Here is a 17,044-nt window from a genome sequence, read left to right as displayed (position 1 = left end):
ATGACCAGAGCAGATTGCCCACTCCCTCCCAGTAGGCTGAGCAGAGAGAGGATGGAAAGGGACTAAGTTGAGCATATTGTCTCCCAACCTGGGACAGTCCTACTGTCTGTGGAGGAGATAATTCACTCTCTTGCACTGTGCAGGGTAGATCGGAGGGCATAAGAAGGCAGCAGAAAATCCAGGCAAAGCGCTACCGCAATGCCAATAACAAACACTATGTATATGAAAAGAGGGAAATAAAAGATTTCTGATGGGGCTGAGGGCAAGGTTTGTTCTCTGGCCTTATTACACTTCTTGACTCAGGTAAATACTGGGTATCTGGATTTCAGATAAAAGGAAGAATTTATTTGCCCATTTTCATAATTGTTCCTTTGGGGGCCATCTTTTGGCTGATCCTTCAATCCTATGTCCCTTAGAATTGGTCTTTGTTAATTTGTTCTTGGCTCAGGAGGCATCAGCAGGTTCCATACATTACATTATAGCCAACTGTCAATTAGGAGGTAGGATGTTGTGGAAAGACCACAGGTCCTGGACAAAGAAACCTGTGCCACGTTCCAGCTCTGTCCCTAAGGTAGATCGCTACAGTAATACTACCAATTTGTTCAAGCCTCACTGTATGCATCTCCCTTTGAAATGTGACTTTTCTGCTCTTCCATCAAGAGATTGCCTTTATTTTTCTACCCCTCGAAATCTGGACTGGGTCATGCTTTGGTGAACGTGACAAAAGCACATTAGAAAGTACTCAGACATTGGATCTTGCCCTCTCTTGTTCCTGGGAATCCTTCCGCTAGCATGTGAACAAGTCTAGGTTACCTGACTGGAGACAAGACCCTATGGAGTGAGACTCCAGTTGCCTCAGTGGGGGGTTTTCCAACACCAACAATCACTTCTCTGATTCTCTGGACACCAAGTGGGTGTTGAACAATTCAGCTCAATTCTGACACTTAATTATGGGCTTAATTAGGGGCTCAGTCCCACAGGGCTGCCCTTGGCTTAATTAAGGGCTCAGTCCCACAGGGCTGCCCTCCACTTCAGTCCCAATTTTAAGTTCCAGGCCTCCCATACTTCTGATCAATTCACTATAAATCAAGAGTTCCTGGGGCACCTGAATGGCTTAGTCGGTTAAATGTCCAGCTCTTGATTTTGGCTCTGGTCATGACCTCAGGGTTGTGAGATGGAGCCCTGAGTTGGGCTCCATGCTTGGCGGGGAGTCTGCTTGGGATTCTGTCTTTCCCTCTTCCTGTGCCCCTCCCCCTGCTGGCTCTCTCTCTCTCTAAAATAAATAAATAAATCTTAAGGTAAAAAAAAAGAGTTCCCATGACCCCCTCCTAAGAGTTGATAATTTACTAGAATGGCCCACAGCACTCAGGAAAACACTTTACTTATATTTACTGGTAAGGGATGCAAAAGAACAGGCCGATGAAGAGGTACTTGGGGCAAGGTCTGGAAGGGTCCCAAACACTATTGTGTCTCTATTGAGTCGGGCCGCACTACCCTCCCAGGATGTGGATGTGTTCACCAATTACGAATCTCATCAAATCACATTGTTCAAGAGTTTTTATGAAACTTAAATCTCCCAGCCCACCCCCCTTTTTGCCTAGAGGTTGGTGGGTGGAGCTGAAAATTCCAACCCATTAATCAGTTGTTCTTCTGGCCACCAGACCTAGCCTGAAGCTACCAGGGGTCCCATCCGAAGTCACCTCATTAGTATAAACTCAGGTATTATGTAAAGGGGCTCATTGTGAATAATAAAAACACTCTTGTCCCTCAGGAAATGCCGAGTTTTAGAATCTCTATGCCAGGAACTGGGGAAAAAGACCAAATATGTTTCTGATTGTATCACTCTCAGTTCTGCCTTCCAGCTAAGACCCCAGGCAAGTGAGTGAGGCCACCCTAGATCTGCCACAGGGAGGTATGCCCAAAGAATCATCACCAGCCTCAGCATGATGGGAAATAGAAAATGTTTGCTATTTTGGTCTGCTAAGTTTTAGGGTGGCGTGTTACACAGTAAAAGCTAACTAAAATAGCACCTTATCAGGCATGAAGAGAAAGGGAGAAAGTAGTTCTATTAAGAACATAAGAAAGATGGTTGTTTTAATTCAAAATGAATTTAATCTTGAGCTTCCGGGGAGCCGAGGCAAATAAAAACAAGATGGGCCGTAGAGTTCCCAGTATTTGAGAAAAGACGTATATAAATTCTGAAGAGGTGACGTTTTCTGGTCAAAAAAAGGATAAATGATATGTCAGTATTAAAGAGACCCCAAATACCATAATATATAAAAGTATCTTCACATTTTATAAGCAAAAGAAAAAAATTTCATGTAATTCCCTTATATTAATCCTCAATATAAATCAAGATAATCCAATGTGTTATAAAAATTGAGCTTATTAAACCCTAAAGGAAGGAATGATCAACATGTCTATGAAACTGGAATTTTTAAAAAACATACTTTTGGAAAGAGCTGTGTATGAAGGTAAGTCTTAAGATGTGGAAGGATTTTATTCTTGAAATCCCCTTGCCATTCTTTCGTAATATAGACAGTCTTCATATTACATGTAAATTCCCTGGGGCGCCTGGGTGGCTCAGTTGGTTAAGCGACTGCCTTTGGCTCAGGTCATGATCCTGGAGTCCCGGGATCGAGTCCCACATCAGGCTTCCTGCTTAGCAGGGAGTCTGCTTCTCCCTCTGACCCTCACTCCTCTCATTCTCTCTCTCTCTGTCATTCTCTCTCTCTCAAAAATAAATAAAAAATAAATAAATAAATAAAATGTAAATTCCCCTTATTTAAATAAATTTTCACTTGAGTGAAATGAGACTTTACATTTTTTTAAACTTAAAAAGTTGTATTTCTATAGAACCCATAATAATGTGAATGTAGCAATAATGAAATATTCACCACATGAATGAAATTTGGACTTCAAAGTTCAGTTTTGATCATGTTAAATTATTTTTATGATTATGAACGGTTCACATTGCCTTTATTTATATAAACATATACTATTTATAGAACTGAAACTACGAGCCATGTACTCTGCTAAGTGCTTTACATTTATCAATCCATTCAATCCTTTCAACTGTTCTGGAATGTAGATATTTAATGCTTGTCCTATCCTGACCCTTTAAATGACCCCTCTTACAGGTGCAAACTTCCACTGAAACCTACATAAAAAGTCGTGTCTTAAATCAATGGGGAAAGTTTTGAAAAATGATCTATTTAAACACAAATCAAATTACATCCTTACCTCACACCTTATGCTAAAATAAATTTGTAAAGGATTTAATCAAGAGTTAAATGTAAAATTAAGCTATAAAATTAGGTGATTTATCTCAGGATAAAGAAGAACCTTATATCAAATAGCGATTAAGAAAGTTACAAAGAAAAATATTAATAGGAAAATAGTTGAATATATACCAATGAAATAATGCTTATAATTTTTTCCCACAGGTGTATAAACATTATTGGACAGAGTTGAGAGGAACTACACTTTTCTTTTATTCTGACAAAAAAAGTCCAACAGTAAGTAGTAAAACATATTCAGTTGACTGAATTTTTCCTAATATAGACTTGTCATATAGTTTTATTCATTTGGGGTTTTCTGTCTTCTGACATAAAGATATTCTAGTAAAACCAATTCAAATAAGAACTTTTATTATACCTCTCTCGCTGTGGCTCTCTCTGTCAAAATAAATGAATGAAATCTTAAAAAAAAAAACACTTTGCATTTTTTTTCTTTCGGATGCCAATAATAGAAACATAGCTGAGACATGAAATTTTTATTTTACTTTTTTTTAAGATTTTATGTATTTATTTGAGAGAGAGAGAGCACAAGCAGGGGGGAAGGGCCGAGGGAGAGGGAGAAGCAGACTCCCTGTCGAGCAGGGAGCTGGACGCAGAGCTCTATCCCAGGACCCCAAGATCATAACCTGAGCTGAAAGCAGATATTTAACTGACTGAGCCACGGAGGTGTCTCGAAATGTGAAAACTTTAGCCAGATATCTGGATACAACTTATTTAATGCCAAGGGATAGCCTAAATTTCCCCAGCTTTTTACCTTGCTCTAGCATGCACTAATGATCTGAAAGGAGCTAGATAACCCCCAAAGCCTTATAACATATGACACAATTTAATTTTCCTAGGGAAACAAAAACATAACCCACTACAGAGGACTTCTAAGAGCTTAAGCATGAGAATAACAATAAAGAGATTCTAAGACTTATTTATTAGTAGTAATTTCAAATAAGTGATTTATATTTCAACTCTCCCACAAAAATGGAAAAATGTATATTTCATTTTTTCCACAAATAATATTTTAGTGCCAAATGCTTGCCTACCTTGGAATGCAATGCCCTTAGGAGATTTTATGATCTGGTCACTTGCTTTTTTTTTTAAATTATTTTTTAAGATTTTATTTATTTATTTGACAGAGAGAGACAGCAAGAGAGGGAACACAAGCAGGGGGAGTGGGAGAGGGAGAAGCAGGCTTCCTGCCGAGCAGGGAGCCCGATGTGGGGCTCGATCCCAGGACCCCGGGATCATGACCTGAGCCGAAGGCAGACACGTAACGACTGAGCCACCCAGGCGCCCCTGGTCACTTGTTTAAATATAAACACTTTGGACCGTGGATATAGTAGCCCACAGTTCTTAGAACATCATTATTACATGTCCAGATCTAATGAAAGGAACAGAAAAAGAGCCTTTGTGATGTATTCCACCTGCAGGCATTTCAGTGCCATTTGTAGTAAACTCACCAGACGTCGTTTTAAAAAATAAACAAAAAACAAACTTAAAATGATCATCCTTCACTGGAGTTCTGGATAGATTTGTGTAAAGGTGCTTCCAAACACTATAATAAATTTTAACAAAATGAATTCTTCTGTTGTGCCTTCCTACTTCCTACTGATGGCAGTAAACCCGTGACAACCCCTGGCCTACACCTTGTGTAGTACAGGTAAGCAGCAGAGCAAACACGTACTGCTCACTTACTCCCTGGCAGGAGGCGGTACCTGCTCTTCAGGCTGACTGCCTGGGTGTTTATGCTGGCCCTGCCACTGTGAGCTGTGGGTTCTCGGGCCAGTTACCAACCTCTCTGTGTCTCAGTCTATCAGACAGGGAAGTGGTAGGAAACAGATGACATCTCAAATTGGGCATTTTTTTTTAAAGATTTTATTTTTAAGTAATCTCTACACCCAACGTGGGGCTTGAACGCCCGAGATGAAGAGTTCATGCTCCACTGACTGAGCCAACCAGGCACTCCTCAAATTGGGCATTTTTGAAGAAAATTTAATGAAGATGCTATATTCAAAGCTGTGACAGGATATAGGAAAACCACAAAGGGTAGAACAGAATTCTGAGGCTAGTAACAGCACCCTTCTATCATGTCCAGGATATGAAAAAAAAGTGGGAGAACGGTGAACCGAGGTGTGCGAAGGTGAGTGTATTGAGAGGAGTATGATCTTTGAGGAAACAATTGCATAGGATAATAAATAGCTCACTCTCCTTGGTCTTCTGATCTTCTGCCAGTGTCAACCAGGGTCCCACGCAGTGGGAAGTCAGATGTTGTCCACATCAGTCTCTCTCCTGGTGCGTAGCACTGTGTAGTGAAGGGATAAAAGTATACCTAGACGACCAAATAAAAGATCATGTCCAACATGTTTACTTTCACATCTCTAAAATTAGGATGAAAAGAGTAGCCCATGTCATGAGGTTATCAAAAGGTTTAAACGAGGTAGTGAAGGTAAGGACTTGAGTAGCTGGCACAGAGTAAGCAATCAAGCATTTTATTATTTTTTCAATTTTTAAAAATTTTATTTATTTGAGAGAGAGTGAGAGAGAGAGAGAGTGCACAAGCCAGGGGAGGGGCGGAGAAGCAGGCTCCCCGCTGAGCAAGAAGCCCGACGTAGGACTCGATCCCAGGACCCTGGAATCATGACTTGAGCCAAAGGCAGATGCTTAACCGACTGAGCCACCCAGATGCCCGCAATTCAAGCATTTTATATACAATATCTCATCTAATTCTCACAACAACTGTGCAGAGTGGGTACTGTTTTAATCACCACTTATAGATGAGGGTAGTCAAGTTTCAGGATTCAGAAATTGTGCAAGATCAGACAGTGAACAAAAGAGGTAGAATCCAGATCTTGCTCCTGAGCCAGCATTCTGAACCATTGTGCCACGAAGAGACTGTTGCGATGAAATACTGCAGAACTGTCCATCTACCGATTTTGTTAAAAGAGGGTACAGGCTTTAGGAAATGTGTTGGGTGATCTTCTCAGGAGAAAGCACAGAGACAGAACAGGTGAGAACTGTAGATATTCGGCAGATAGTTGGGCAGAATTTAAAGCTGCCTTTATTTGAAAGGCTGTCAGGAGTCATGCGAAAGAGCCTGTGAATTTGTTTCATGTTATTGCAGAGAAAGGGGACTGGGACCAATGGATGGAAATTCTCTGGAAGAAAAACTGTGGCTTAATATGAGGAAAAGCTTGCTAGTAGGCAGAGTGGCATAGGAGGCCTGAGTTTCCTGTTGTTTGAGATATTCCAGCATAGACAGGATGGCTACATGGAGGGATACCGTGAAGGAGATTCAAGCATGAGGGCAATAGATTAGACAGATGAGCTTTAAGGCTCTTTTCAACACTATAGTTAAAAAAAAAAAAGATAGAACTTCCTTTCTTTTAATCAATAGATCAGTTTACAGCACTCTATCTAATTTGGCCACTTCTTCCTCTGTTGCTTCCTCCTTTGTATCAGCAAAATTCATTTAGCTTAATCTAGACAATCTATCAGAAAAAGATCTTATGTAATTTGAAATTCTATCCTGCTTCCCTTATACCTTCCCTTCCATTTTAAATTTTGCTCTTTGTTCACTGAAAATAAATAGGCCAACCCAAATTACCCTTAACTTCATCAACATAGGAATAGATCTGGAAAAAAATTTACTTACTTATTTTTATGCCTTACTTTATTCAGAAAAGTAAAATAAGGAGACCTACAAGAACAGAGCAAAATAAGTTATGTTGGGCAAAACAGAGGAAAATAAAAAGAAGTCAAGAATGAGGCTAATTCAGAAAAAATATTATGCCATAAAAACTCTACTGAGCTTACTGGAAGTGGTTTTGATCTAATATTAGAAAGCCAATTGCATACAGACCAGTTGCATACAGACCAGTCCATAGATACCAATTGTTCAGAAGAAATTTTTTTAATTTATTTTTCTTTTTTTTATTATGTTATGTTAATCACCATATATTACATTCTTATTGTATTGGGATAAGACAGGAATTTCTTAATAGGATCCTCATAACCAGGGGCATGTGAAAAATGTCGAATAGCATTCTGGAAAAAATTGTGTATATGAATATATGTACATAAATCTATTATAAATATTACTGATAAGAATGTGTAGCACACAGTTAAAAAATAAAATACACAATATTCTTTATTGTAATTTCCATATAGGTAATTGATTCCCATAGAATACTTTCAGTGATTTTTCTGAATTTGGATCCATAGCCAACTATGATTGCAATTCAATCATGATTTGACAAATGGAGTTGTTTCCCAATCTGCTGTTTCCCTAATAAATTTATTGTCATTAAATATGACATTTGACATGAACGTTGGCTGATATTTTTGTTTACATTAAGGAATAAGAGGAAAGTAAAGCAATAATTATATATGTCACCTCTTTGTCAATGACACGGGCAAGTTCTTTGCTGAGTAACAATAGTTTCTAATTACGGAAGAATATTTTGTCAATTTTTTGTTCTGTTAACAATGAAAAAGTTTCAGACACAACAAACTTTAAAGTTTCACCTGCATCGGGTGCCTGGGTGGCTCAGATGGTTAAGCGTCTGCCTTCGGCTCAGGTCATGATCCCAGGGTCCTGGGATCGAGTTCCGCATTGGGCTCCCTGCTCCTTGGGAGCCTGCTTCTCCCTCTGCTTCTCTCTCTCTCTCTGTCTCTCATGAATAAATAGATAAAATCTTTAAAAAAATAAATAAAAAAATAGTTTCACCTGCATTATTAACATTTTTCTCCCTCACTTTCTTATGTCTCAACCAGAGCAGAGCAAATTGTGGTCCTTGAGCCAAATCTAGCCAGTGGCCTGATTTTGTACAGTCTATGAGCTAAGAATATTTTTTACATTTTTAAAGTATTGTATTAAAACAACAACAATAGGAATTTGCAACAGAGACTCCATTTGGTCCACAAAGCCGGAAGCATTTACTATCTAGCCTGTGCAGAAAAAAAAAGAAAAAATTGCTGGCCCCTAGGACAATTAAAGAGTAAATCAAGCCCTAATTTGTAAGATTTGCCAATTTCCAGGATGCAAATACTTCCACCATAGCTGATTTCAACCTATGAGTGTGACCTCACTGAATTGGGAAGAAAGGTACAGTAATGCACCATTAGATGGTATTCCATCAAACAGAAATGAAGATGTAAATAACCTCAAGAGCATACTGAATACTATTTAGTAATACAATTAGAAAATGAGTTTTGTGGGGTGCCTGGGTGGCTCAGTCGTTAAGTGTCTGTCTTTGGCTCAGGTCATGATCCCAGGGTCCTGGGATGGAGCCCTGCATTGGGCTCCCTGCTCTGTGGGAAGCCTGCTTCTCCCTCTCCCACTCCCCCTGCTTGTGTTCCTTCTCTCGCTATGTCTCTGTCAAATAAATAAATAAGATCTTTAGAAAAAAAAAAGAAATAATGAGTTTTGAATTTAATTACCTTGTTTTAAAAATAATTGTATGCCTATATCATTTAATTTTTAATAATGGCTGTTGTTTAGTGACTGTCTTACAAAATTCCTAAAAATTAAAAAATCAGCTTTTGCTAACCTGTATGAGTCAGGTCCAGCACACCGCCACATAATACGTTTTCCAAACGCCCTCTGGGTTCGGAAGAGTTGCAATGCCCAGTTGAAAACCAGGATAACATGCAAGGTACAAATCAGTTGAAAGGAAGAGATTACTTATATTCCTGCCTGCCAGACCTAATGTATGTTACCCATGAAATAATGTAATGAGATTTCCTTTATCTCTGCAGTATGTCGACAAGTTAGACCTAATAGACCTCACATGCCTTACTGACCAGAATTCAACTGAAAAGAATTGTGCAAAATTCACCCTTGTTTTGCCAAAAGAGGAAGTGCAACTGAAGGTGAGTAAGGAGAAGCAATCAGTTGGAAACAAGTTGTGGTTATAAATAGTATTGGCCTCTTCACAATCCAGTGGCTGAGAAAAAGAGGAATTATAAGAGGAGCTGCCAAGCTGCCAAGTCTTGTACTTTGTTAATATTTCTTGCCTTTTGCCAAAAACGGCAGTTTTCTAAATAGGGACTTGAAAGGTTATGTTCCCTTGTTTAGTATACAAGCACATTGAAACCATATATTTTTGTCCTCCAACAAAGTCAGAGATCCCATCTGGTGTTTTTAAAAATTTGTTCTTGAATTGACATTCACCAAGTTCCCAGATGAATCTGAGACATGTCCAACATGATACATGTTGGGAACCACTGAATTAGACAAACCCATATTTCACAAATCGAGACATATTTTGCAAAGTAATTGGCTTATAGTCTTCAAAAATACCACTGTAAGAAAAGCCAAAGGAACACTGGACACCTGCTCCCAATTATGGAAACTGGGGTATGACAACTAAATGTGATGTGTGATCCTGGATTGGATTCTGTATTAGAAAAGGAAAAAAAATGACAAAGAACATTATTGTTACAGTTAGAAAAACTCCAAAAAGAACTGTGTTAGATATACAGTTTGTAAAATACGGTATTAATCTCACAAAAATCTAAACTCCCCATGAGCAGAGATCTGTTTGTTCAAGTTGTCACTGTACACCCAGAAAAAAATATTACAGTACCGTAGTCTCTGTTTAAAGCGATTGCAGTTACCTGCAGTCAACTGCGGTCCAGAAGCAGATGATCCTCCTTCCGACCTATCATCAGAAGGTCAGTAGTAGCCTACCACTCCGTCACAGTGCCTATGTCATACATATCACTTCATTTCATCATGTAGTCATTTTATCAGCTCACATCATCACAAGAAGGGTGAGTACAGTACAATAAGATTGTTTAAGATTTTATGTATTTTGAGAGAGAGAGAGAGAAAAAGCATGAGTGGGGGGAGGGGCAGAAGGAGAGGGGGAGAGAGAGCGAGAGAATTTCAAGCAGATTCCACGCTGAGCAGGGAGCCCGATGGGGCGCTCAATCCCATGACCCTGAGGTCATGACCTGAGCCGAAATCAAGATTTGCTGGGTTTTGATGGCTTTACACATTTTGAGACTTATGAAACAATTGTATGAAATTCTAAAGTTATCTGAAGTTAATGTTTACAATCATTCATGTCTTTTCTTCTTTGTCTTTATCTTTTTGTTTTCCTCTTTAGACAGAGAACACAGAAAGTGGGGAAGAATGGAGAGGCTTCATTCTTACAGTAACAGAGGTAGGTAGGAAGGACATTACTTTCGATTGATTCATTAATTCAACAAATATTTACTGGACACTGGCTATGAACCACACAGAGTGAAAGGGGTCAAAAATACAAGAATTGGAAAGGAGAGATATAAACCCTTACACTTACTCGTGAAATTCATATTTTTATCAGGTGGATGGAAAGGAAGAAAGAAAATGAACAAGATAATTTAAAATTGTGGTAACTGTTGTGTAGAAAGTAAACAGGGCCTTACGCTAGCTGGAGAGTTACAGGTGGTCAGGGAGATAGACTTTTTGGTCCTGTCCTTTAACACAGTGGTCCTTTGTAATGCTGATATCTATAGCTCACATAGCATCTTCTAAAGTACTTTCCAATTACTTTCTTATTCACTTAAAACATATTTATAAAATGCTAAGAGATGAATGTCGTGAAGAACATAAACAATATAACAGAGAGCCAATCAAAATGAAAATTCACCTTCAAACATTTGCTTAGTGAGTCGTAAGACAAAGCGATGCTTACATGTTCAATTCTGTGGCATCTTATCAGACAAACAGTAAGACCAAAACTGCTTACGGTTAACTGTTGCAGCAGGATCTCCATTATTTTAAATGCAGCTATTGTAGCAATTGTCATAAACATGAGGGACTTTGAGAGCCAGCCCCCCAAAAAGCACCATGTTCTCTGATACCTTTAGAGAAGAAAACTTTCTATGTTTATCACCGTCAGTTAAATACAGAGTCTGTCCAACGCTAGCTCCTAAGTGAAGGCTTTGCAGTCATATGAAATACGCACCGCACTTTACCGAGATGATAGATGCTGGTTCTTTATATCAGCCAATAACAGGTAAAAGTTGGAGGCTCGGCTACCATGCGGGGAAGTCACAGGAGGCTAGAAAAGGGGGCCAGTTAAAGATGTGAGACACGTTGCCTTGTGAAGCGGAAGAAACTTTTTGGGAAACTGCTTTGGTGTTGTGGAAAAGCATCATTGTGTGGCACGGCACTTCTTACATTGGGATCCAAGTCCCCCAAGGGTATGTGAGTAAGGTTATCAAGGAGAACACTAAAGCCACTGGAAAACCTTGGGGTACCTCCTCCTGGCACACTAATTATACTTGATGTTTTGGCATAAAAAATGTGTTTTTAGTTTTTTTCTTTGCGGTAAGGATAAAAAGCATTGTTTTCATATTAACATGTACATAGGTATATTCAGAATACAAAATAAAATTCATGTGAATTTCCAAGAGAAGAAAAGTTGTCTTAAATTTTGTGCTCTGTAAATGTTGGTTTTTACTATGTTCCCTGAACACTCTCTGTGTATATTCCCACCGTGCTGTTGTTAAGAGAATTTTACCAGAAGTTTGAGAAGCACAGATTGTAGTCGAAAGAGCAGAGACTTTGCTTTTGAATTAAATAAACTGGAGGTTGAGTCTACCACTTTCTAGCTGTGTGACCCTGGGCTAGTTATTTAATCTTTCTGAATCTTTTTTTTTCCTACTTGTAGAGTAGGAATAACATTACCTATATTATAGTATTGCTGTGAGGATTTGGGATAGCACAATTCTTGGGACATAATAGGCAATTAATAAGCTGTAGCTTTTTCATTAGTTTCACCTCATTCTATTATTTTTTTCTGGATAGGTATATAAGGAAATAGCTGTAGTGATTATTAGCTTAGTTATCCAGAGGAATAACTTTTTGATTGCATACCCTTATTATGTTTTTATTTCAAATGTCATATATATGCAATGTATAAGAGAGAAACAATAAGAATTAATAAGAACATGTAAATAGGCCATAAGGAGATGTATATCAGAGGTATGAATATCAGGAGGGCATAGGTTGCTCAATCCAAAATACATCTCTAAAAAAGGTCAAAACGAAGTAGAGCAGTATCGTAATCCTAATGTGTGAATGTCAGTTTGAAATATACATACAAATAAACTGGAATATGGACCTCTGACTACCAATTCTCAGTCATCTAATGAAGAGTTCATCTTAACTCCATGTTGTCGTATGGCTGGGGGAGCTAATTCTAGGTTAGCTGTGGGAGAGCAGGGCACCTTGCAGGTGCTCTGGGACTTCCCTGGCAGCAAGAACGAGTGAACTCAGCATGAACAGTGAGAGGTTTGTTACTCGAATTAGCTTGTAGTGCAAGGTGGGTATACTTTGCTGTGTGCCAGGTTGAAAGGAACACTTGTAGGAAGGTTGGGCACCGTGCACAGGTTAAAGCTGTTTGGTTGGTTGGGAGGTAGTTTTAAGACACCAAGATCCTCTATTCACGATTCTATCCAACCGCTGTGTCAGATAAGTGGAGCCCCTGAGGACCACAGCGGTCTCCTTGTTGCTAACACCAGTTAGTCATTCTGCTTTCTTGTTTGCCTACTGCTTTCATTGGTTTCAGCTGTCAGTTCCCCTACACATGTCCCTCCTCCCTGGGCAAGTAATTCGACTGCATGAAGTACTACAGAGAGAGAAAAAAAGGAGGATTGAGATAGAGCGGACCCCGAGCTCAGCTATGGAAAAGGAGAAGGAACCGATTGAAGATTATGCAGATGCACTGAGTCCTATGCCAGCGTAAGTGCACCGCGAACTCCGGGGTTTGTTATTAGGTTGTTAATATTAATTTCCAGTTATCAAAGACAGTGAGCCCCTGACCTCATTCAAGCAGGGACAGTAAGCCGTCACATTAGATCTCTGAGTTGATGCCACAGTTCCTCTTCTGTGTCATGATCAACAAAATGCAAAATGCAGCTTTGAACCAACCCTCTTACCACACAGGAAACTCCCTTCCACCCACACCTTCAGACCAAATAGATCTTCTTTCCAAAGCCCAAACCTAAATAAAAACTGCTATGTAGAAAGAAAGAAAAGATGTTTTTTTTTTTTCCACCATGCAAATCCATGATGGACTGATTTTCTGTCAGAAAATTACACCAAAGAGTTTTAAGTATCTGAATTTTCTATTCAGTTGTCCCGTCAGTGAGTAGTCATTGAGCTTGAACTTGAGGAAGGCCCTGTGTAAAGTGTGTAAGGTGGTGTTGGGGAAATGAAGAGGCACAGACAGGCTGAATTCAGCAACACCTTTATTTTTTGCTCTTACATTGCTGGAAAGTGTGACTAAGATGGTGAGGTCTTTCCTCCTGGAATCGTGGTCTTCTTGTCGGGGAAACTTGTCCGGGTACTACCCGTGACATCAGGTTCTCACACAGAGTCTGGCTGTACCACAATTGCTGAAACTTGCCTACCATCACTCTTGGCTGAAACCAGGGACATCTGATGGACTGATGGGTTAAAAGTCAAGAAGACTGCTTCTTTTTTTTTTTTGCTCAATAAAACAAGTAATATATATTTATTACAGATAGATAAAAAGACTATTAAATCCTTCTTTGTCCAACCAGTCAGAGATATTCACCGTTAACATAACAGGGTATTGCATATCCTGCCAGATTTTTCTCTGTTGATTAAGCAGACTTTTCGGGGCGCCTGGGTGGCTCAGTTGGTAAGCGTCTGCCTTTGGCTCAGGTCATGATCCCAGGGTCCTGGGATCGAGCCCCGCACAGGGCTCCCTGCTCGGCGGGAAGCCTGCTTCTCCCTCTCCCACTCCCCCTGCTTGTGTTCCCTCTCTCGCTATCTCTCTGTCAAATAAATAAATAAAAACCTTTAAAAAAAAACAAACCAGACTTTTCATTGGCGACAATATTTACTATAGAGATGGGAAGTGCTTTCTTAAAAATGTTACACATAAAAATAGCACCAATGCCATTAGAAAGCTATATTATACCCAAAGGAGTGAATTCAGACATATCCTTAAATACCAGTTATTTAAAACAGACCATACAAGAGAAGCATATAAAGAGATGCTTTGTGTCCCTGAAGAGAAACCACCAACAAATGTTATTTATCTAAGAGCTTACTATAAACTGAGATTATGAACTGGGGATACACTATTAATTCTTATCTTAGATTTTCAGATGATACTGGTGATTACATGCTGACCAACAGATAACTTTTCAAGTCTTTTTTGGTTAAAGAAAGAGGTTTGGAGGGAATGAAGGAGGGAAGGCCTTAAGCATAAAGTGTATTTAATAGTGGCACAGGATTGTAATAACAGTAACTGTATCACTGTAACTATAATAAGAAAGCTGGGAATTAAGTTAAGAAAAGTTAGTAACTGCAGCTCTTCGAGTTACTTTGGTAGCATTTTTTCAAGTAATGATCTTCATCAGTTAAAAAAAAAAAATCCTGTTTTTTGTCTCACCTCTGTAGATGTTTTTATATTGTGTCCCGGAAAGAAGCAACTGAGATGCTTGAGAAGAACCCTTCTTTGGGAAATATGATCCTGAGACCTGGTAGTGACAGTAAAAGCTACTCCATCACTATCCGGCAGGAGATAGAGTATGTTTAATTAAAAAAGTATGGTATTGTTAAAAGCAAGGTATCACTTTAAAAAGCAAAGTCACACAAGATCAGCACTTGCTACGTGTTCTGTTGGGGCTAAAAATATAAATACAAGACTAGGGAGAGAATGTTACAGAAGCAGAGCCAAGGCTAATATTTGTAATAGGGAAAAAGAAGAATGGGCAAATTACTTTGATCCTGGGTAAGTTTTCCTATTCATTCATTTGTTTCACATATCTTTATTGAACAAAACAACATCCCTGGTTTAAGGAGTTTCACATTCTTGTAAGGCATCATGGACTGTAAATAAATACATAACTACAAAGTCATATATATAGTAGTAAGTAATTTTGTCTATGGACAAAATTAAATAGGATGAGGGAGATGGGAATACTCAGAGATGATGTTCAGAGAAACGCTTTCTGATTCTATTGTTTTAATATAGAGTGGTCAGGGAAGGCCTACTTCATTAGCTAACATTTAAGCAAGGCCCTGAAGGAAGTGAGGGGACAAACCAAGCCAGTATCTAGGACAAGAGCATTCCAGGCAGCAAGTGCATATTCCCAGAGGCAGGAGAAGGCTCAGTTTGTTCAAAACCAAAAAGAGGCCTCTGTGATTGCAATACAGTGAGCAAGCAAACAGTGGTAAATGAGATTCCAGAGGTAGGGGAGGGACTGATCACTCTGAGCCCTACAGGTCACTAAGGGCTAAGGTTATATACTCTGAATGACACAAGAGGCCACTGGACTGTGATGCATGAAGAAGTGACATAATCTGACATCTATATAAAGGAGCCCTTGGAGCCTCTTGTCAAGGTTAAGAATTTCTTTCTGGTAAATGGCTTACCTTTGATAAAGTCAGTAATACTTACATGCAAAAGTTGATTTTTCCATGTAGCTAAGGTGGTTGGATCTGCCAAGGTCCACTCTACCTCTGAGTCTATGAAATCTTGCATTTCAATAAATAAGCACTCCAGGTTAGTTAACACTTTGACAAATGATAATGAAATTAAAATACAGGTTTTGTCCTAAATGAAAATGTTCAATAAGTAATTATCTTTCATATAAAAGCATAAGCAGAACTTTGATCCTTGAATTTGCTATTCTTTCTGGGAATAATATTCCATTAATTATTTTAGCTGAAACATATCTATCAATGCATCTATTTACCAGTCAGTCCACTATAAATATCAATAATTCTAAATATATTAAATACGAAGACACTGACAGTGAGTAAAGGCAGTAAAAATAAAATAATTACAATGAGCCATAGCCCAACAAGCTTCATCACTTGCCAATTACTCCATATAAACAGATACTTGTCTTTAGACACCAGCCATGTGCCCTGAATGGATGGCAAGAATGTTAGAGGTAGATCAGGTCCTGGTTCTGTGTGTGAAGTGAGAGAGCTCTGTGTGTGTGTGTGTGTGTGTGTGTATGATTTTCCACAATGAATACCTACGTCAACTTAACCTTCTTGTTGTTTCATTATTTTCTATTTTAAAGGCTGACATTTGGAGTTAATGTATTTTCAACTAATATGGTAGAATATCACAGATTACTCAATTTTAATTTGATTTATAATTCAATTAGCTCTTCTGAAACAAATCCAAAAGAAATAAAAATTGTGACTGCCACTACATATAAGTGAGCTTAGAAGAAGCCTTGGGAGAAAAGTGAATTTTTCTGTTGAGTACATCCTGGTCAAGGAGCCTTGTCCTTTTTCAGCATTTAGGAAATTGCATTGAGTATGCCTTTAAAAAATTAAGAGCACATAAAACTGAATTAAAATCTATTTCTCAGATTTTGTTTTAAAAAGAAATTTAACTGCTGGAAAGCTAAATCACACAAGAGAGTGATTAGCTTTTTTCCTTCATTTTATTTTCTTGGCTGGATTGAGTGTTTGACCCATTAGCATGTGAGCCCTGCATTATTATTCTGTATGAAATGAACAAAGTGCCCGAACCTAATGACTCTTTACAGACCACATATTTTCTGCACAACAGCAGCCTGATCTTTTTAAGATGGTCTAAATTAGCCCAGGTTTTGCACTGTATTTTCCGTAAACGTGAGCTATCAGAAATAACAGTGTTTCTGCTGAAGATGTGGTTTGCGACCAAACACAATGAGTTTCTATACTTAGGATATGAACTGAACATCACAGTTTTTACTTATATCTCTATTGTATTTAAGCT

At 38.7% G+C, this 17,044-nt stretch overlaps 1 protein-coding gene across 1 annotated transcript in view; it reads left to right on the top strand.

The window, feature by feature from the left end:
* STAP1 (signal transducing adaptor family member 1) overlaps positions 1–17,044 on the top strand; it is a 39,204-nt gene that overhangs the window by 7,216 nt on the left and 14,944 nt on the right. The window contains exons 2-6 of the mRNA XM_028100679.2: positions 3,447–3,518; positions 9,048–9,161; positions 10,403–10,459; positions 12,854–13,026; positions 14,719–14,847. Coding sequence (XP_027956480.1) covers positions 3,447–3,518; positions 9,048–9,161; positions 10,403–10,459; positions 12,854–13,026; positions 14,719–14,847 — 545 coding nt within the window. The remainder of the gene's footprint in view (positions 1–3,446; positions 3,519–9,047; positions 9,162–10,402; positions 10,460–12,853; positions 13,027–14,718; positions 14,848–17,044) is intronic.

The sequence above is a fragment of the Eumetopias jubatus genome, unplaced genomic scaffold (genome assembly GCF_037043125.1).
Source record: "Eumetopias jubatus isolate StellerSeaLion01/CBP00866 unplaced genomic scaffold, mEumJub1_p1.0 scaffold_2, whole genome shotgun sequence".
Taxonomy (NCBI): Eukaryota; Metazoa; Chordata; class Mammalia; order Carnivora; family Otariidae; genus Eumetopias; species Eumetopias jubatus.
The sequence above is the reverse complement of the archived record's forward strand: the minus strand, read 5'-3'. Positions and strand labels throughout refer to the sequence as shown.